Source organism: Rutilus rutilus (genome assembly GCF_951802725.1).
Source record: "Rutilus rutilus genome assembly, chromosome: 1".
Taxonomy (NCBI): domain Eukaryota; kingdom Metazoa; phylum Chordata; class Actinopteri; order Cypriniformes; family Leuciscidae; genus Rutilus; species Rutilus rutilus.
The window spans coordinates 48,831,491-48,854,561 of NC_140209.1; the positions used below are offsets into that span (position 1 = coordinate 48,831,491).

General features: G+C 43.1%; 1 protein-coding gene across 1 annotated transcript; it reads right to left on the minus strand.

Annotated features, from left to right (window-relative positions):
* Positions 1-1,028: 1,028 nt before the first annotated feature.
* On the minus strand, positions 1,029-22,239 carry fam117aa (family with sequence similarity 117 member Aa). The gene is made up of 8 exons (XM_084420342.1): positions 21,701-22,239; positions 17,821-17,969; positions 14,117-14,212; positions 13,487-13,606; positions 12,757-12,873; positions 12,551-12,677; positions 12,097-12,247; positions 1,029-2,162 (listed from the first exon to the last, which is right to left on the minus strand). Exons 1-8 carry the CDS (start codon positions 21,822-21,824, stop codon positions 1,895-1,897), a joined length of 1,152 nt encoding a protein of 383 aa, XP_084276468.1. The 5' UTR covers positions 21,825-22,239; the 3' UTR covers positions 1,029-1,894.
* Positions 22,240-23,071: the final 832 nt, after the last annotated feature.

The window sequence follows — 23,071 nt, forward strand, 5'->3', positions numbered from 1 at the left end:
ATTTTACGTAGTGGGATGTGTATTACTTCAATTGGTCCAAATAAGCAAAAGCTGATGACATGCAGCGAATCACAGTGCTGGAATCTTTAAGAGGGCGGGGCATAGAGATCGTCTACAAGCATTTCGTGTACGTCTCATTCATGCAAATGTTATATTATAAACTACAATTTTTATTCTAGGTTCAACTGGTATTACATTTTAATGCAAACATATAAATGTATATTAAAATGTAATAGTAGTAAACAATTATGCTCAAGAATGCATAAAGTTTTTATACAAAACAGTAACCACACTTATTTCTTTAAGTTTGTTTTTCATTTATGGCAGCCAAAACTGAGTAACATAAAAGTACAATATATGCAACAAAAAGATTTGTTGTACTGTACTCAACAAAATAACAGTAACAATCTGAGAACAATATTATTAAAACAGCACCCTTAAAGAACAAGGTAATGAGCGAGAACTTAAAAAAACTGAATGGATGATGCCAAGACTGAGACACAATCCATGTAAAAAAAAAATGATGGGATAATAACAGTGCAGTGTCAGCAAACAATAATTTGCTGGAAGTTTCGTTCCTTATGATGCGCACAATCACATATTGAACCTGAATGCAGCAAATTTGCTTGTGTCCTGTGTAAAGTGTTTGTATAACCAGTTTGGTGCTCAACGAACTGAACAATGTGACCACTGTGGTAAGAATAGTAGTCAAGTCTGAAGTGAAATTCAGTAAAACATACAAAATAAACCCTTAATTGGGTCCTGTCGGTATTCTTGTCTGAATTTAAGTGTGAACGGCCCACTATTCATGAAGACCTCTGAATAAACAACAGAATAATGGCCTCTGCCTTCTTTCCCTTATTAAATTACAACTGTAAACACAGTTACACAGGTTCTGTGAATCTCAAAGAATCCATACAGAGAATATCCCCATCATATTTCAATCCAAACAAAATAGAAAAATAATTAAGTATATATTTTAGGACCTATTTTATATGTATATATATGTTTTTTTTATTTAATTTTTTACTTTAATACAGTAACAACAATTTAATTTTCCTTAAAAAATATGACACAATGCAACAACAAAAAAAATGAATACAAATAATTTCTTTTGATTGGAGGTAGTAACACATGACTGGGACATTTTCTTGAGAAGCTTTGTAAGATTCACCCTTTTACTCTCTCTGAACATTTGTTGACATTCATTGAACGCCTACAGTTCAGAGCTCATCTTAATGATGTCTAAATGCATACATTCTTAACTACTAAATAGACATGCTAAAGCATATTTAAAACAAACCCAGCCTTCAAAAACACCTGAAACATCAGTTGTCAAGATAAAATGCCACTGCAATGAACAGCTGATGAGAGACTCTCTTAGTGTCTCTTTGTAAAATCATCATGGAGTGGGTCAGGCTTGAAACACATATGTTTGATAGTCTGTCCGATAGACAAAATATTATAATGAATGTTCAAAATGACCATTTTTTGTTCTGACAGAACTGAAAATATATTCTTATACATATGATGAATAGTCATCAATATAGTTTTATAGAAATTAGAGGAAACATACCAATAGGTAATTGCTATAACGTGAAACAAAATGATCACAAGTGCCAAGTGGAGTGTCCTCAGGTCAAAAGGTCGCCGGCAAATCACATTGGAGAGAGTCCACTATAGTGGACAAAAAGTTGTCCATTTCATTCTTCCATCATGATTTTTTTTAATCTCTGTGCAGATCAAAACAAATCATTTACCGGGTGGATGGCATGAGCTGTTTCTAGAAAAGCTACTTCTCTCTGAGACGCTTTAATGTCCAAGTCTCTGATGATAGGAACAAAGGCACAGCATTCTTTTGTTTTTCTTTCTTTTTGCCACGTATGTCCCCCATTCACAGAGAGGTGGCGGTAGGGTCTGGGAGGGCGCCGCTCAAATAACCACCCACACCATGTCCTGGTGTCTGGCAGGGGGCAGCACTTTGAGCCGAACAGCCAGTGACGGGTGAAACAGACAGGCCACGGAATAACAGGTCCATTGAAGGGAGGAGGGGCTTGAGGAGACTGACAGGGCAGAAGGCGGAGCCACCGTGAGGCGTGAAATTCACCTTGTTGGGGTCAGGGCAGGAAGGCTGAAGAGGGGCATTTCCATGACAGGCAAGGCTGAAAAGAATTGACGTTTTGAAAATGGTTAATATTAGGATCAACTGATCAAATGATTGGTTTAATGAAATTAACTGCATGATATGCAGATTGATTAACAGTGTATCTTCATGGTTTTTAAAATCCAATTTAAGGCTTTTTAAGACCTTTTTTTTAAACTATGCACAAATAAACTTAATACCGTATGAACTGAGTAGAGCTAGATCTATAGTAACAACATGATTTAAACCGGCCATTCCCAAACTGTGGTCCGCGGACCACTAGTGGTCCGTGAGGGTACTGCAGGTGGTCCGTGGAAAGGCAAAATAAAATATAAAATAATATTTTTTTACCTTCATTTTACCAGGAAATTCCCATTAAAAAAGTAAAAAGAATATGTAGGCCTATATTGATATACAATTTAAATTAACTTGTCAAGTTATTGTGTGATTACTAAAATAGGCTAGTGGCGCTCGGCCTTGACGTTCAAGTTCAGTGCCGTTAGAACCACAACATGGATCGGTGAGTAGCAAGAAGAGAAAAGTGGCAGAGGCAGATATGTTCTCATTATCACATCACACGCATAGCCTTTAGTTTATAGGCAGTTTATGAAACGTAATGTTTATAAATGGAATGAATAAGGCCTGTTATTATTTTAATTTCCAGTTAGTTTCTTGACCTCGCGTTTCTGAAATGTTTTGCGGATGTGCTTGTTAAGTGAACAAACTCAAGCCTAACGTTACTTTTTGAGGACTTGTAAAACCCTAAAATCGCCAAAGGTTTTGAAATGTTGATTATATCCAAGTGTTCTTATTACTACTGTATAGATTTCATACTCCATTGCTATGGAAATAAGCCTGTTCATTAATGAACCTGATTATGCCCTCGGGCGCTTGAGTAAATAAATAAATAAATTATGTGGCAACTGTTGTGAGCAGTAAACTTTCTTTTAACAAGCCGTATATACTGATGTGATGACCAGATATAGTTTTAGTGCCAGTAAGCCTATTTAGAGGTGCGGATTAATTCAGGTGTGTGTAGACATATTTTATTATGTGTATTATGAGGTGGTCCGTGAAAATTCTTGATTACAAATAGTGGTCCACACACACAAAAAGTTTGAAAACCCCTGATTTAAACAACTACAGTTACAGGTATTGATGAAAACAAAAAAGTTGTATAAAATGATATACCTCACATTTCAGCCTTTAAACTATATTTTTTTTAATTATAAGTAAAATTATAAATCATTATATTTTAAATTATTAAAATATAACTCTTATCGTAATTGTTTTGAGTTTTGGAATCAGCACATTAGCTTCTTTTCAATCCACAGACTGAATGACATTGCAATTTCACTCTCTGACAGTAGGTGGAGCAGCAGAAATATAGCGGTAACCCCTGTATATGCAGCTGCTTCATAAATGTGACGAATTTGCATGTATGATATAAAACCAGAAGGTAAACAATGTTAATTCATCAACAGTAGATCAATAAGCAATCGCTTGTCATAAATGCGCGATATTCACTGATTGTGAATTGCTCTGAAAGCACAAGCCAGTAGAACGCGCGACAGTGCCGCATTTTAAAAGATTAACACATTAAGCCATATTGCGATTCGTGTTCTCTTTCATCATCTCGTTTCGAGATCCACCTATGGGAAGGGCATCCGGTACCTGACCTCTGTAGAAGCATCCAATTGCACCAAGTCTGGTTAACAGACAGAAGCGCGCAGCCAATGCCCGGTAAGGCCACACCCCCTTACCTAAGGCATATATACCCCAATGCGCGCTCATGTACCTCAGTTGTCATTCGCTTCTCGCGATCTCTGTATTCCCAGCTCAGTGAAAATTTACACACTGCTCACCGCGTGTCTGCAGGAGGACATATCGACTCGATCAGCCTCCGCCGGACGTGACAGTCGTGTTTTCAACTGTTGCTGCGTTGCATTCGGAGCCGCCCACGCTCTCCATCTCCGTTTTCCTCCTATAACGGCTGCCCGCCACGGATTTCTCCAGCTTTTTTGCGGATATGTCGCTGTCCAAGCCTGCCGCCTCGTCGGGGGACTCCCTATCACGGGCCTGCCCGGCCGCGTGTGGAGCCCTCATTGCCGCGAAGGACCTTCACCAGCTGTGCGTGGTTTGCTTGGGTCCGAAGCATGCTCGCGAAGCCTTGGAGTATCCTGAGAATTGCAGCCTTTGTCTAAGGCTGCCGAGGAAGCTGCTGAAGCGCCGTTTTAAGGTAGCTGTGACACAGTGCGCCGAGCTCTCCCTAAATTCGGACTCGGACGGAGGACACGGTGATGACGCGCTACCGGGGGCCTCCCGGGGCGCGACTCAGTTCGTTTGGGCTGACCAGCCCAATCCCGCCTTCCCCGAAGAGGACATCTTCGAGGAGGGCGGCCTCGCTCTCGTCCACGAACCGGCCGGTTCTGGCGAGGAGGATGATGCGGCTATCCTTGGGGTCTCCGAGGACGAGGAGGCCATCCCGCCCTCCGGTGTTCCCCAGGCTAGCACGGCCCACACGGCTTTACCACAAGCCGTTCTCCTGGAAGTGTGTGAGCGAGCGGCCGCTCGTCTCAACGTTGAGTGGCCAACTCCCCAGAACGTCACCGACCAGGAGAGGGACATTTATGATGGGAAAGTGCTGGGACCCCCTCCCGGCCCGAGGAAACAACTCTTCCCCATTCTCCCGGCGTGCGCTAAGCACATGAGAACGTACTGGAGCGACCCGCTCGACTTCAGACACGGTCTCTCGGGACTCGAGGCTAAGGATATGGCGGCTCACGGTATGGGCGACCCCCCCGCTGTCGAGCCGTCCATCGCCAGACACCTTAACCCCGCTCAGGGTGGGCTACTCGCCCCGCCTAAGCCGGTCCTGCCTAACAAGATGGACCGTTTTGCTGCTTCCATTCACCAAGCCACGTATAAATCGTCGGCCGTGGCTGTCAGGGCGCTGAACGTTTCTTCCCTCCTCTCCGCCTACCAGGCGGAGATTCTCGAGGAACTAGGACAGCAGCTGGCGAAAGGAAATCCTTCGGATACCCTCTGGAAGGAAATCCTCACGGTGAACGACCTCGTTCTCCGTAACGCCCGGCAGGCCGTCCAAGCTTGCGGGCGCTCCATGGCGCTTTCCGTAGTGGGAGAGCGCGCGCTGTGGCTCAATCTGTCAGGACTGCCAGACAGCGAGAAGCGGCGCATCGCAGGCGCGCCGGTGGAGCCCGGCCGGGCTCTATTCGGTCCCGCCGTCGCACTGATGCAACAACGGTGCGATGATAAGAAGAAGGAAGATGAGGCGTTTAAGCTGTGCCTTCCCAGGAAGGCTGCCCCACGCCAGGTGCCCCCTGCGCGTGGGCCTAACCCACCTGCCATAGGTCGACAGTTTGCTCAGGGAAAGGAAAAACCCCGCAGCATCCCTCCACCACGGCAGCAAGCCCCAGCGCCAGCCAAGCGCTGGGGAAAGTCTAATCCCCCCGCGGCCGCGGCCGGGAGACAGGCTAACCCCACTTCTACCGACTCGAAACGTAAGCGGCCTGCCTGACGTTCTTCCGATGGGGGCTTCGAGTCTGCAGTCGCGGGTCACAAACCCGTCGGACTCCCCTCTTTGTTCAGGACCCCCGTCGAAAAGACCCAGGGGTGCCCTCGGCTCACCGCGCCGCGAGACTGCCCAGTTCGCGGGTGCAAGTGTGTGTTTTCCCCCCACGTTCAGGGGGCACTCTGTGAGGTTACGTTCATGTGTAGTGGCACCAAAGCACCACTCGCCCTCTGTTCCCCTCACGTTTTCAATAAAGGCTTCGGCCCAAGTGCATGTCCAGCACAAAACACACACAATTCAAAAAAACACGAATCACATAAATTCGTTTCGGAGGGAAATCCCCTCTCTGCAGAGAGATCCCATCTCATTGCAGATAGAGGAAATTCCTCCGAATCCATGCATGCCGCCCCCAGTGTGCCCACTGGATGGCGGCATTGCATCATTGACAAACCAGCTGGACACTCACAGCTCCGCTCCAGCCCGAGCGGGGGCGCTCGCGAGCCACGAAGCGGCTTGGCAGGCCATTTCAGCTCCCGAGTGGGTGTTGCGTACCGTAACCAAGGGTTACAGGCTGCAGTTTGCAATGAGACCTCCACATTTCAACGGTGTTCTCTCTTCTCACACAGAGGAAAACGCCGCGCACATTCTGAAAGAGGAAATCTCCTCTCTCCTAAGCAAGGGAGCGATTCAGAGGGTACCACCCAATCTGGTAAACCAGGGTTTTTATTCCCGGTATTTCCTTGTTCCAAAGAAATGCGGCCCACCCCGCCCCATATTGGATCTTCGAGTGTTGAACAAGCACTTGAGGAAATACAAGTTCAGAATGTTGACACAAGGCTCTCTCGCCCGCGCCATAAAACAGAACGACTGGTTCACATCAGTCGATCTGAGAGACGCTTTCTTTCACGTAAGCATTTACCCCCCACACAGGAAGTATCTTCGTTTCGCCTACCAAGGCACATGTTACGAATTTACAGTTCTGCCGTTCGGGCTCAGTTTGAGTCCCCGAACGTTCTGTTTATGTGCGGAAGCGGGTTTGACGCCCCTGAGACTATCAGGGCTGAGAATTCTGACGTACATAGACGATTGGCTCATCATAGCCGAATCGAAGGAGAGTGTGTCGCGGGACACCACCCGGGTACTCGCGCACATCACATCCCTCGGTTTCAATGTGAATATGAGGAAGAGCAATCTGACTCCCAGTCAGAATGTCATTTTCCTGGGCTTGGAATTGAGCTCAGTCTCCATGCGAGCGCGTCTCTCTCAAGAGCGCGTTCGCTCTCTGATGGACTGTCTGTCTCGTTTCAGAGAAGGGGCGAGAGTACAATACCGTACATGCCTCAGGCTGCAGGGTCTCATGGCTTCATCTATCCAGGTGGTGCCATTGGGTCTACTGAGAATGAGAGCGTTCACGAAATGGGTTTTGTCACTACATTTCAGCCCGATTCACGATCTCTGCCGCTCAGTTACGGTGACGCGCGCCTGCTCGGCGGCCCTGCGTCATTGGGAGAGCGAGGACTTTTACGCACGGGGAACCCCCCTCGGGACGGTTACGATGCGGAAAGTTATGACGACAGATGCGTCCTTAACAGGCTGGGGAGCCACCCAGGAAGGCAGAACGGTGAACGGTCTGTGGCCGAGCAGACTACGTTCAGCGCACATAAATTATTTAGAGCTCCTGACCATCTGGAAAGCTCTAAATCATTTTCTGCCTCGCCTGCAGGGACATCACGTTCTAGTACGGTGCGACAATACCACGGCAGTGGCTTATATCAACCGTCAGGGCGGCATGCGCTCGTCGAAACTCCACGCTCTAGCGTTCAAGCTTTTGGTGTGGAGCAGACGGGTGTTTCTGTCATTACGCGCGACTCATGTTCCGGGCATTCTGAACAGAGGCGCGGATCTGCTATCGAGGGGAAACCCAATCTACGGGGATTGGCGTCTTCACCCGCAGATAGTGGAGATTTTATGGGCGAGATTCGGACAGGCAGCCGTAGATCTATTCGCCTCGCGCGAAAACCACCATTGTCCTATGTTCTTCTCGCTAAAGGACGTGGACGCGCCCCTCGGGGCGGACGCACTGGCCCACCCATGGCCCAAAGTGCTGCTGTATGCTTTTCCTCCCCTGTGCCTTATAATTCCTACACTGGCCAGGGTGAGGGAGCATGGCCTGTCTCTTATTCTGATAGCACCCAGGTGGCCCAAAGCCCCGTGGCTGGCAGAGATAATCCCTCTGTTATACGCCGAGCCATGGCGCCTCCCCCCTCGCACGGACCTGTTGTCCCAAGCCAACGGGGAGATTTACCACCCCCACCCGGACAGGGTGGCTCTCTGGGCCTGGCCCGTGAGAGGACGAACCTAAATGCACTGGGGCTCCCGCCGCGTGTAATTGCCACGATCCAGAATGCCAGGGCCGCGTCCACGCGATCCCTGTATGGTGGTAAGTGGCAAGTGTTCGAGGGGTGGTGTGATGGGCGTGGTCTCACATCTTATCAGTGCTCGGTGCCCGATATTTTGTGTTTCCTGCAGGACCTCATGGAGAAGGGCAGGTCCTTTTCCACTATTAAGGTCTATCTGGCTGCGATTTCAGCCTGCCATGTGGGTTTTGAGGGCTCGTCGGTTGGGCAGCACCCTCTAATCCGCAGGTTTATGAAGGGTGCACGCCGCTCTTTACCGGTCACAAGGAGATTTGTTCCGGAGTGGGACCTCTCCATGGTGCTGGAAGCGCTGTCTCTACATCCCTTTGAGCCGCTGGGGAGTATCTCCCTTAAGCTGCTGTCCCTCAAGACAGCTTTGCTCTTGGCCTTGGCATCTGCTAAACGGGTCAGTGAGCTACACGCACTCTCGGTTCATTCCTCGTGCGCTAAATTCTCCCTAAGTGGAGATAAGGTTTCTCTTAAGCCTAACCCGGCCTTCATGCCGAAGTGCTTCCCTGCGTTCACGTCGGAGGTTTTGGAGCTGTCCGCTTTTCACCCTCCACCCTTCGCTTCCCCGGAGGATCAGAGGCTGAATGCTCTGTGTCCCGTCCGTGCTCTGCGAGCATATATGACCAGGACCAGTGCTTTCCGTCAGAGCGACCAGCTCTTTGTTTCATGGGCTCCTCCGCACAGGGGGAGTCCCATTTCGAAGCAACGCCTCTCACATTGGCTTGTGGATGCGATAACTATGGCGTATGAAGCGAAGGGAGTACAGCCCCCAGAGGGCATCAGAGCTCATTCCACAAGAGGCTTAGCCACCTCTTGGGCTTTGTTCAGGGGAGTGTCACTGCAGGACGTCTGCTCCGCTGCCAGCTGGGCCTCTCCTCATACCTTCTTGCGTTACTACCAGTTAGATGTCACTAGAACCTCGGTGGCACACTCGGTCCTAGGGGTAGGGTCCTCTTAACCCTTTCCCTCAAGCTCCGTTGGATATCCAACAAGGAGTGAACGGGCGGGCCAGTCATGTCCATTCCAGTCACCAAACACTTGCATTCCTTCTTGGGTTTAGCTATGTGCATTGGTAATGGGGGGCTAATTTCATGTATGTGTCTCATGCATGGTGCATGCTCTGCTTGTCCACTGCAGTCAGCGTGGCGTTAGGCTGGCAGGGTCATGTTTTTCTTTTAGGACGTGTCAGGCACCACCTCTCGGAGGTGACCGTCCTTCTCTGGTTGCAGAATTTCACTGTAGGTGTATTGGGCAATCGGGGAGCTGTCCAGGTCTCCCATAGGTGGATCTCGAAACGAGATGATGAAAGAGAACAATAGGTTACTGTCGTAACCCCGGTTCTCTGAAACATCGAGTGGAGAGATCCACCAGCTTTGCCCCGCTTGCTGCACGAGAAGCGAATATACTTACTGAGGTACATGAGCGCGCATTGGGGTATATATGCCTTAGGTAAGGGGGTGTGGCCTTACCGGGCATTGGCTGCGCGCTTCTGTCTGTTAACCAGACTTGGTGCAATTGGATGCTTCTACAGAGGTCAGGTACCGGATGCCCTTCCCATAGGTGGATCTCTCCACTCGATGTTTCAGAGAACCGGGGTTACGACAGTAACCTATTGTTTTCTGTCACCAAATTTAAGACCTTAAAAGTAAATGATTACTTTTCTTTTACAGTTTAAGGTATTTATGACTTCTTATGGCATTAAATTTGATACAACTGAATTTAAGACCCTGATTAAAGGTGCATTGCGCAACTTTTCATGTTAAAAATACCCGTTTTCTAACCCATACATGCTTAAACAATTGCCTGATGGGCTGACTGAGCCCTTCTCTGATCACTGCGATTGCCTCTATAATCCTGTACGGTAAAATAAATAAGAGGGATTCGGGTCGGAATCTGAGACTGGGCGTGACGTCATGCGCGTTCACGGCACGCTCATATGTCTGGCAGGTTTGTGTATGCGCCGACGCCGCCATTCTCCGTAGAAAATGGATTCTAAAAGAGACCGGCTTGTAGTTCATTTCAAACACCAACGCAAACTCCACGTCAGATAAAAAAAAAAGAGAACTTTTGTCTAGTGCAACCAAAAGGTCCAAATTGGAGTCAGACAGGCGTCGGGGTAAGACGAGAGTAAACATAGGGAAGGCTTTCAACAAATGGAGAGATCTCCGGTCTGCTCTAGGGCTCAAACGGGATCCTCAGTTGGCTTTTTTCTTGATAAAAAGGTAAGATATATCCCATTCTCTAATGTCTGATACGGCCAATAATGACAATAAATGACGATCCATAAAATGTGTAATGCTTTAGCGTAAGCTAGATAAATGTACAATCGGAATAGGTTTTACTAACTTACCATTGTCAGTGATCAGGTTCAGAATGATTGTGATATAAAATGCTGATATATAAGTTAGATACTTAGACACAAATTTTGAGCAAATTACTGCTTAATTACGATGTATTGCTATTGGAATATGCTACTTAGCTGATCAATAAAACAGGCTAAACCCCCGCAAATCTTCGGCGGATTAGCCTGTTTGGCTTTTATGGTAACGTCATAGTGCCACTTGATTGTTTATTACCTTGAGACATTTGGGTGTACTTTGTTGACCGACTGTGTATGGTATGGTATCATGATTACAATTTTGAGCTTTTACAAAGTTATAACTTATATTGTTCATGAACGTGTTTCCATAATAATAGTCATAAGTGGATACAGTAAACACATAACACAGTTCAACATGGAGATAGATGGGAATAAAAAACGAAGTTTTCTACTACCCCCATTTTTTCCCTCACACATAAGTGTGTTATTTACTCAATTGCCTTTCCTTTCACATATTTTAAATTACTTGCAGATTTAAAACTTTATTACCTCTGAAGACATTATGATTGTAAACAAAAGATTTGTGCGGCTGATGCTCCTTGGGTTATGACCAGCTCGAGCTCGTGCAAGCGTGCGTGTGCGTGTGGTCCGTGAGCGTGCACACCTCTGGTTGCAGTTTCGCTTGCCGCCAGAGGGGGCGTAGTTCTGCGAAAACTCAGACTCTCGCGCAATGCACCTTTAAATAAATGTTAATTTAATATTCTACCCAGATTAGGGGTTGAACAGACCAGTCGAGTAGTCGCTGATCATTCATGGCCTATAGAGGGCGCAACAGGATAAGAAATCTTTAAAGTCAACTTTTACGCTCCGTTTCAGTTAAAATGACAAATAAATGCATACTTAGAGAGCCCTCCACAAGATATGTTTGATTATACCATCTGGATGCTCAAAATTGATCACGTGAATGCACGTTTTACACAGCTTATTGTATATTATTAAACGATTATTATTAATGGCTGTTCTAAACTGCTCTATTATGCACACACACAGTCAGTAGCGCGCATATTATGTGAAGATCGCACACACACAGAATTTTACAGTGTATTGTAAACTCTGTTCTGTGATTTATCAATAAAATAGCTTAGAAACTGAAAAGTTCTAGCATATATTTCTTAGTAACTAAAACCCACAGCTTCACTATTAGTAGAGAGATGCTGCCAGGTGCAATTCACACGCAGTCGCTCCCGCTCACACTAATGCTTTTAAATAAATGTAATGTTACTGTGTTACTTTATCTATACCTGATTTAGAATGAGCAGAAACAGTGTGAGAAATATAATGACCCAAAGACAAAAGAACTGACAAAAATAAGCTGTTATGTAGGAGCGCTGTGTCATATGCCATAGCTGTGCACAAGGCAACCCGCGTTCGAGTCTCAGCTCGTGGTTTAGGTTTATTCGGTCATCAATGACGTCATCACCAACTATTCGACGTCGACTCAACTTTCATCACATAAATGTTGACTTTAAAAAAATCTGACGTTGAAGTCGAGCCCCTAAATCAAGATAATGTCATTTAAATTATTGTGGCAGACAGGAATATTGATTATCACAATCGACATGCCTAGTTCATGTTTTTGAACACATACAGTAGTTTGTGTTTGCGCTGAACTTACATGGCCTCTTCAGACACACGTACTCTCTCGCAGCCCTCTGGAGGTTCTCTCTGGAACACGTACGTCTTGTTGGGACGAGGAGATGAGGATGGCGGCTCAGACATGCATGGAGGAGAGGAAGGCGGACAGAGCGGCCCACACACAACCATATCTAAATACAACACACACACAGACAGAGAAACAAAATCATCAGCCAAACACATACTACACAATTAACAATTTTACACAGACTTACTGTCATGTGTTGATAAAATATGAATGGCATCACTAAGAGCAAGTTTAGTTTGTGCCTTTTTTTTATTGTTAGTCTATGAACGCATACATCCTTGCCGTCTTTTCAATTTCAAATGGAACATTAAAATGGCAAAAATAGACCTATTTATATTGGATAAAACATGTACTATATTACTACTGGACACGTCACTTGTTGAATCAGCCATTAAGAGTGACTGACCGGCATCTGTGATGGTGCAGGGAGAGTGTGATGGGGACAGCTGGGCAGGAGAAGGGTCACTCTGTGAAGCGCTGCTGTACCTCTGAGCTGGGACGGGGGCTCTGTGACCATCTGGTACGTCGAGGATCTAAAAACACAGTGGTTACAGATGATTTTGAGATAAAATTGTAGGTCAGAAATACAAGTACATACAAACACACACTGACTTTGTGCTGTTCCTTTGCTGTTTCAGACACAAAGACTCCCTCCAGCTCCAGGTTCAGTCCTTCCACACTGCGTCTCAGTCTGGGGGCCAATCGGCTCAGTGGAATGAGAGGCATCGTCTGTACACACACACACACACACATGACAATCAGAGAGACCTATAAACCAAAATGTCTACAAGTGACAAAGTTTACAGAAACTCTACAAATTTTAATATGTGTTGGGGTTCTGATGTGAAAGAAAAATGTCTGGTGCGATTCATTTGTTCATTTTTTTTTATCTCTTTTGGTTTTGTGGTTAAGTGTAACCTGAACACATGAGATTAACCTGCATGTACGTGTAATGCAAACAGATTCGTGCAAATTCTCACCTCTATTTAAATATTCTACTGTACAAAGAGAGCCACTGCTACATAACATAACCAGCTGTGTGTGTGTGTGTGTGTGTGTGTGTGTGTGTGTGTGTGTGTGTGTGTGTGTGTGTGTGTGTGTGTTTTCGCCATATCAATGGCTGTAGCTCACTGACACCATCTAAGTAAAGCTGCTCTGTTTTTAAATCTCTGTTGCTAGTGAGATGTGGGCCCATTTGAGAGGCTTAGCTCATAATCACAGCTCATAAACAAGCACAACCTTTATAAATGCCCTTAACTCTTCCATTGATGTCACTACTGTGAACGAGCTGTACTAGATACATTCTGAAATTGTTCAGGTTTGTGTGTACATTCATGTTTACCTGTGTACTTCCAGGTGTGTGTGTTTGGCTGTTGTGTATGTGTTGGTGAGTGTGGTCACAGTCCATGGCAGGAGGTGCGTGTCTGGAGCGTTTTTGTAAGGACTGTCGAAGTTTAGCAACCTGAGAGGAGAGAAACATGATGTATCAGATGTAAACGTATAACGTGCAGAAGAGAGGTGAAAGCTAACTGCTATGACTACTGCTAAAAATAAATAAATGCAGCCTTGGTGAGCATAAGACTTCTTTCAAAAACATATTACAAAAATCTTACTTACCAAGTGTCTATTTCACTTTTTCACTAGTTCATTTTAAACTTTGTATATTATTTAATCATGTCATAATGACAATATTTGGATAAATGATACTTCATCTCTTTTAATTATTTTCCTTTTATTTAATTTTTTTTTTACTGTATAAGGATTTATTCAAATAATTTTATAGAGACTGGAAGGGCAAATTTAACAGTATATCCCAGCTACCAATCCTTGGAATTAATGGATTTCAACAATTATACTGGCTCCAATAAGAAAAAATAAAACAATGAAATTTGAATGCAGGCCAATGGACAGATCTTCTTTCTTTTTGTCTCAAATACCAAGTAACATTTTCCACCCATCATCAAGTACTTACCTCTCGAAGGTGTTCAGCGCTACCCCATGATGCCGAGCGCTTGTGACCACCGCCCCCTCTCCGCCCCCGTGTCTCCTCTATCCAGGAACTGGGGGTCTAAGAAAAGAGAGAAAGCAAGCGCTCATTTGACTTTCAAAGTGTTTTAATTTTAAAGTTACTGATTTTCAAATAATCCCGCCCACAAAGGTTTCTCAGCGAGACATCAAAAAAGCTTCAGCTCATTCAGGATAATCAAAACTGAACCTCCCTTCACTGAATACCCACTATCCTAAACACCCTGAGACTTTGCATAAAGTATTCCAGACCTTTCCACTGAACACAAGACAGCTTATAACACATCCTCTTTTAACAGAGACAAACACAATGCAAAACGATTCTGTTCTTTCATGCACCAGTTCGAGCGAAAGCATCTGCTCCTGAGAGTGGTGCGCACCATTCGCCAAGTGTTGACATGTTTTTCTGTTTTTCACAAATGGAACTGAAAGCTGCTTCCGCGCCTCACTAAGTGTATTTGAATACGGGACAGAATGTGTGACACACCTGGAACACACACATACGCCCAACACACAGCTGTGCGGAGACGTGCATGATAGAAACCACTGACTCTGCTGCACCACATTTCATAGATGTGGAAGAAAAAAAACAAACGTGTTTGTACTCAAGTGCACTCATACAGACAGACACGTGCATACCGTCATGATATCCCGCTGAAGTAAGAGCCCACCTAGTGCACACTAGCACACTATATCGCCGAACACTGAACGATTTTTCTCCAAGTGACCCAATCACTTAGCTCCATCTCAGAGCCTAACGTAACCCAAAAAAGTGTCCTCCTCCTATGTCAGGTCCCTCTCTTCCTGTGTCTGTTAGAGGTCACGGATATATTGTGCGGTTGGGATGCGAATGTAACAACACGCAGTTGGAGTAACCCATACATATTAAAACATGTCATCACCTCCAGCCCCCAGGGTCCGAGATCAGAACTAAGCACGTCCGCTCAGTGGCTGGAGGTTTCACATGGCTGAGCGGGGGCAGGGATACGAGTCGATTTAAATTTAAATTCAGCCCTGATTCCTTTCTGCCTGGACACCCGCTTGTCTGCCCGCCCACACCAAGCTGCCGCGGGATTACGCCTATAAACGGACATTAAGTTCAAGGGTCTGTATGCACAGCACGCTAGATGCTGGCTAAAGTTTCAGAAGTCCCCGTCTGCACTCAAGTGGGCGTTCGGATCGGGGGTTGGGCAGAGTTGAGTGTCTTAAGACTGTACAATTGTTAACTGTTGCAAGTCCACTAAAAAGTGAGCTGCATTTGTTCGTCAATGACACATAAAGTGAATATATAAAAGTAGGGTGTGCATGGGGTGTGCATCTGCTTTATGCATTGTGTGTGTGTGTGTGTGTGTGTGGCAGGGGTTGAGGGGGACGGTCACTATGAAGGTCATGTTAAACAAAACCTTTTTTTGGGTGACCGGTTATCAGTGCAAGCATAGCAGATCACCTGCTGAGAGACACAGCCAGACTGGATGCAGCATCTATGAAGGAAGCGACGACCATCCAAACAGACACTGTTCTCAGAAATCAGCAAAGCAATGAGGTGGTCTGATGCAGTGTTAGAAATATCTCTAGTCTTAGAAAAACAAGTACATTTCTAAATCTTTGTAGGATGGTTGCCAGGGTGTTGCTATGCAGTTTCAAAAACAAATGACTCCTATGAGACAGTTTTTTATTTTAAATAGTCCAAAGAAATGAGTTTTAATGAGTCTTCACTGTAGGGCTTTTAATCGTGATCGCGATTAATGCTTCTCACGATCAATTAATCATAATCGTCAAGATATTTGCACACTGGTTGTTCATCCTGAAAGTGTTTTTATCTTGCATTGGTAACAAGCTTTCATGCTTGGGGTTGCCAGGTGTCAAGAGTTTAAATAACCCAATCTGAGCTTTTCTCTTAAATAGATTAATTTTCTGCCTAGTGTTTTACTTAATCGTCCCAAACTGGCAACCATGTGTACGTGCTCTCTCTCCATTAAGAAAACACGCTGATGATCTGAAAACACCACCAGACATAATACTGTATGTTGGTGTTTGATCTCTGTTGCAATATTCTGCTCAAACGAAAGTGTCAAACAGCCAGTTTGTGTTTGTTGTGCTGTTTGCTGCGACTAAATCTGCGATCAAACATTCTCAGTGAGGAACTGTATTGGAAGTAATATAATTTTTTTTAGAAGCTTTTATAATGTAAATTTTACATTAATTTTATAATGTAAAATTTTGGATGTAAAATTCACAAATTTTATAGTGTGAATTTATATGATTTATATATTTTGACTAAATATAATAAATTAGAAGAGGTAAAAATAAACCATGCATATGAATCTCTTGATTTGTGCTTACATGAAAGAGCAATAATTTTGATGAAATGTAAAAACAAATAACAATCATGCATATAAACTGAGAAAAATAATCCGTATGATCAGTTTAACCATTATCATGCAGCCCTATTTCACTGTATAATTTGCAGAATTTACAAATATATCATTTCTTTCATATGTAAGCAAAATGTAGCCTGGCTCCGCCCTCCTGCGTACTTCCGCTCAATTTTATTTCCCTTCAGTACCAAAGGTTAGCGATTGGTTATGGCAGATCCAGAGTGACTCTGGGCAGATCCAATAGTTTTAAACTTCAACAGAATACCCGCCTACAAGGAAGTTAACGCTTGTCAATGGAGAGAGGCCAGACTCTCTGTACAAATGAAATGTACGAGAGTCTGGTAGAACCAGGCTAAGCAAAATGGATATTATAACTAAAATACACTAACATTAAAAGAGGTCTCATATGCTCACCAAGGCTGCATTTATTTGAACAAAAACAGTAACCTGTAAAAACAGTAATATATTGTGAAATATTATTTCAATTTAAAATAACTGTTTTCTATACGAATATATTTTACAATGTAATCTATTCCTGTGATGGAATTTCAGAAATCATTCTAATATCCTGATTTGATGCTCAAGAAACATTTATTTAGTTGTGCTGCTTTTTAAGATTCAATGATGAATAGGAAGTTAAAATAAACAGCTCTTAAAGTAACATAATAAAAGTTGTTACTGTCACTTTTGATGTCAGTGCTGAATAAAGGTATTCATTTCTTTTTAAAAGTGTTACTGACCCCAAACTTTTGATCATTAGAGTATGTCCATATGAATCAAACCATAACCAAATAAAATCAAAATGAACAGCCCCAGCAGAGAGACTTTCAGCTTTTGTGTCTGACTAGAATATGGCCGACCCCAGCAGGCATGTTGGAGCAGTGCTCCAGGAACCCATATGGAAACCATTTGGAAAAAAACAATATGGCTGCCGTTCCCAGTTGGGTTTTCCTAAACTCCTTCCATTACCAGCCAAACTCTTTCTCCCCAAAGCCAAGATCTTTCACTAGCAACCACGTGACTTCAACTTTCTTATACAAACACGCCATGCCACGGCCATTTAAGAAATATAATTTGCAAACAACAAAAGTGTTACACATACAGAATTATGTAGTTGTTTTATCACATAGCGCAGATCTAACCAACGGTTTGTTTTACTCCCCACTGAGTAGTAAAGACTTCACTGGACATGGTCAGACAGGACCTCCTTTGTTTGCTATTAATATCACTGACTGGGTTAAAGGTATAGTCCTCCCAAACCAGAGGTTCTCACCTGTGTGGCCTTGTCATTGACACAGGTAACGGGCAGACACTCTGGTTCCCTAGGCCAACTGCCCTGCAGGTACGGTCCCACCAAAGTGTCCAGAGACAATGTGCGTCGCAAGGTTGGCTTCGGCGGGCGTCCCTTCGTCTTGCACTCGGCTACACAGACAGGACAGGGGACACAGAATGAGAGAATGAAAACAGTGAGATGCGTTTCTTTTTTTAAATAAATAGAATTCAACAACAATAAAAAAAAATAAAAAAAAACACATTGCATGGAATATTGTCTCCCACAATGCAGCTAGCTGAGACTGACCCTCCATTTGTAGAGTGAACAATAAGCTAGAAGTAAACTCCTTTTTGATTAATTCAATTGCACTGGCAAAAGGTAAAGCATTTCAACAAAACAGAATAAATGTATAAAAACTCCAAATATCTTATTTGCATTTCAGAACTATTTTTGCAATAAGGTAATGAAAATCAGGTCAGAAATGCGCTTAATTTGCATGAAAGCAAAAAGTCTGAAAATGTCACAAAAACAGTATGAATGAGATGGTCTACTCATTTTAAAATCAGTTGATTGGACTGACAAAAGGTACAACATTTTAATGGAAAAACTGAATCACTAAAGCCTGAATTTCCATAGATAGCCAGAAAGGAGGAGAATGAGATCAGCTAGCAGCTGTGCCACAGCTCTGACATTAAAAGTGTTACTGATGATGTTTGTTTGCGTTTAATAATAATCCTTTCACATTTTTCCCATGAGTTGGCATTTCAGCCACTTGTAAATCACACTGAGACACATTCCCAGCATGAAAGACTCATTATAAATAGACGCTGTTGTCGTAACGGATGCTGAACATCCTGGTGCTTGCTTCATCAACACACTGTAGACAAGGTTGTTATTAGGCTCCTGCCCAAAATACTCCAGAGGATCATTTTCACATGTACACGGGATCGTTTTCTTCTGTGCATTGATCATGTCATAGAAACTAATAATGGTACACCTGATCTCCGACCTTGTCAGGTCCTTCCTTAATCCATTCACCTCTCCCAGCCCCTGGGGTCTTTGCAGTGGCTTCGGGAGACTTTTGATGGTGGAAGTTTACTCATGGGTGTTAAACAAGGCATACTTGTCTTCTTGTATTGAGTGTATTTTGTCAGTTTGAGGGTGTGGAATAAAGCTGGTTGGGTGACTATGTGCAGATGATTGTGACATTGTAAGGTTTGAGGTAAATGTATTGTTTGTCTGATATTGTGCATGGATATATGTATAAGTGAATATCACGAGAATATACATTTGCATAAATAAAGCGAAACCTCTTTTTTGGCAAATTAAGACTTTTTGCATATTAAGCACATTTCCACTTGATTCTCATTACCGTAATGCAATAAATAGTAATGTGATGCCTATATATACATGTTTGATACATATACACACATGTGTGTGTGTGTGCGTGTATGTATGTATAGGTAACACTTGACAATAAGGTCTCATTTATGAACATTAGTTAATATATTAACTAACATGAACTAACAATGAGCAATACATCTGTTACAGAACTTTTTAATCTTTGTTAATGTTAGTTAATAAAAATCCAGCTGTTCATTGTTTGTTCATGTAAGTTCACAGTGCATTTGATTTGAATGTTTTAATAAATGTTGAAATTAACATTAATTAACAATACCTAAGATTAATAAATGTTGTAAAGTATTGTTCATTCTTAGTTCCCTAATGTTAAGTCATGAAACCTTATTGTAAAGTGTCTCTCACACACACACACACACACACACACACACATACATACATACATACATACATACATATATATATATTTTTTTTTTTGTGACTTGTTTTCATTACAAACAATAATTCTAATTACCATAATCCACCTGGATGTATTGCATACAATTTTAAATCAACAAATTAAAGGTAGTCCAGAAAAATTATACCGTAATGTATAAATATTTGGGGGGGATTTGGGTTTAAACATGACTTGGACATGTTCTTGTCTTGTTTCTTGCGTTTGTGGCTTCTCAATGAGGCTGCACATGGATGAACACGGCCAGTGAGCAGCATAGTTTAAAATCATACCCTTCAAGCACAGTGGGCAGGATACAAAAATACACATACTGGCATATGGACTAAATTTACGACGAACATCCTAACACTATGAACACAACCTCTGGCATGCCATGATATTGTGCTAAATTCAGTGATGGTTAAAGAAGCTTAAGAACATATTTATTTTAATAAACAGATTACACATGAACAGACCAAGAAGAAAACAATCTGACTTTATTCCCCCCGCATATTCAGCACTGATTTTTTGGGAAAAACACCTGAATTTTGCGGAAAGGAACTCAAGCTGAGAAAATTATACTCATATCGGTAGCTAAAAAAAAAAAAAAGCTAAACATTAAATGAACACGCAAGCTATGAGGAGGGAGTGTGAACTTCTTGAATGACTGGTGTTCCAGTTCTGTGGAAATCAGTGGAGCTTTTTACCTCGTACTGTGTGGGCTAGCGCACATGACTCAATAAACAAGAGCACAAATGCTAAGGGACCAGGGGGATTTGCTGTTTACCGCCTTGGTAACAATAAAACAAAAGTTATTTTGGTCATTCTATCTCTGTCTGTAGATTGTTTTGTGGAAGACCTACTGCTCTCCACAAGGCTTGTGCATTGTGAAGATCTGGTTGCACTCAGAATCAAAGACCCTTTGTGATTCACACATTGTACTAAAACTAAAGACAAGACTTTCAAAGTATTCTCACCTAGTTGATGAAATGTTGATGTAAAATACCTGAGACAGCCTGACACCTACGGAAAATGTCGCACTAAGACCAAAGTTTACTAAAAACATAGACCTTTTGTTCAATATAGCAGTTATGTCAATCATATAAGACCCAGATCTTCAACACTGGTCTAACAATTGTTGCTAAACTACTTAACTAAAACTAATTTTGGTGAGAAAAAAAAAACAAGTTAACTTCAACCAATCCTAAGGTTAAATGGCTATTTATCACATCTAAAATCCACATTAAAACTCTATTTAAAACAAAAACAAAAACAATGTACAAGTATACACCTCTGTAAATTAAAGGATTTTTAAAGTAACCATCATAAACAATGCAAATGCATTAATACTGTAAAGCACGCATGTTATTATAGGCCAGGTTTAACATGCAACACTCAGTTTTACACAAAATGTAACTGGGAGTCGTTGCTCTGTCTCTCTATCCACCAAGAGGGCCTGGAAAAGTTTGAAGACACTGATATATGATACTAGAGCTACAGTTAAACTGCATTTAGTCAAATGCTTGAGCAGCACAAAACAATGCAAGAATCGTTTCCAAATTTGACATCCAGGTGTGTAACAGCAGATCACAGGAATGTGACAGTTGTAATTTGTTTTTCCTGATGCTGACTGCAGATATTTAAGGTGAAGAAAAACAGACCTCCTGAGAACTGGTCTGGACACACACTGTTTATGCGCTGAACATGCCCTAAAACAGTGACCAGCGTTTATAAAATATTGCAGGCAAACAATAACATCCAAGACAAGACCTGCTTTGTTTATTCAAGCCCATGCCATGCTTAGTGACCATCTTGGCCACAAAACATGTAGGGAATAAGGTGGGGGGTCGTTCAGTGCACTGAGAAACTTCTTGAACACTGTTGCACTGAAGCCAAGAAAGAGCAACTAAACCACAAGACCTCTGCAGATGATCCATTCACATTATTATTGTTATCGTTATTTTTATTATTATAGGCTAAGTTACCTATCAAAGGAGCAGAGTTAGAGTGGATAGGACACTTGGGAGTATTACTAAATACTCAGGGTAGATTTATAAAGCGCCTTTGAGTGTGTTTTTTTTTTTTTACCTGTTTTGGTGTCTTTGCAGCAGCGGTTCGGTGCTGTCCGGTTCTGCAGCTGAAACGGGACCGTGGCTCGGAGGGGCTGCAGTCCTTGATTACCCACCCGGGCCACTCCACTCCGACACGACATTCCCACAGGCGCTTTAGTGCTTTCAAAAGTCTTTCAAAAGTTCACGAATCTCGCAAACCCCAGCGTTTACCTAAAGCTGATACCCCAGCAAAGGTTTTCGTCCAACTTAGCCGTCAAAATTTTTAGTTTTTATGGAAATATTTTAATTTAGCACACTCGCTAGCTAGTCAGCTAACGTTACTTTCTTTTGTGATGATAGTGAAGTTTTTCTAAACTAAGTTAATTACTTCAACAAAAGCCGTTATTTTTCTGTGTGAAAAAACACATCAACTTTTATGCACCGTCCTAAACGGTTTATTCCACTTGGCCTAGTAAACTTATAGTTAAGGAGCAGAACTACATTGTATGGGCTGCTGCCAATTCTTCTTCAGTGCAAAATCTGACAACAGCCAACCTACACGCTCGTGTCGGGTTCAGAGCACTGCACAGCGTCTAAACACATGTTTCCACTCTGATTGGCTGCTGAAAAATACTACTCACACCTTATTGGTCGTTGGTAGCATCGATCTATTAGGGGTGGGTCTCAAAGTCGATTCTCCCCGCCCACTTCATTAAGATTCATATTTTTCAGAGTTCTACCTCCAGCAGTGAGAGGAGAGGCTGCTCACTGCAGAGCCAATGGGGTGGAGCTTGACGTCAAGTTCCCCTCGCTGGGCGTAGTGGGTGGAGCTAGACGGTTAAACTACACCCCAATCCTACCATAATCCTATCGCTAAACATAACTCCACCCATTAGGTCCACGGAGGTGGAGATGGGCTAGGTCTAGCTCCACCCTTTACGTCCAGAGAGGGGGATCTGGATGTAATTTGGGCTCTGCACAATGAGTGGCAATTCAGAAATTCAATGTGTAAATAAATTACTAATATTGTTGGTAAAATAAATAAACAAACAAAAACAACAACGTGTAGGTTAATACATCTCCTTGCTAACTGAAAGAAAATGGGTTTATTGAAGCAAAAAGGATTTTTGATGAGACATAAGCCCCCGATTTCACAGACGAGTCTAGTCTAAAAGTCTAGTCCCAGACTAAAATGCATGTTTGGCAACTTGAACTGACAGATCTTAAAATATGTCAGTGCCATTGTTTTGTCTCAAGATGCACACCAGTAATTTTTTTATTTCTAAGGCATGTTAGAAAAGCTACTTAAATGTCCTAAATGAACTAAAGACTAATCCAGGCTTAATCTAAGCCCTGTCTGTGAAACCAGCTGGGGTCCGTTGCATAAACTGCTTAGACTAGTCTTAAA

Excerpts from the sequence above, each read along its gene's own strand:
- fam117aa (XM_084420342.1), bottom strand. The coding sequence starts at position 21,824 with ATGTCGTGTCGGAGTGGAGTGGCCCGGGTGGGTAATCAAGGACTGCAG. Across the intron at positions 12,678-12,756 it reads CAGCAAAGGAACAGCACAAA|ATCCTCGACGTACCAGATGG; the intron begins GTCAGTGTGTGT and ends CTGTGTTTTTAG. Across the intron at positions 2,163-12,096 it reads CGTGTGTCTGAAGAGGCCAT|CCTTGCCTGTCATGGAAATG; the intron begins GTAAGTTCAGCG and ends AATTCTTTTCAG.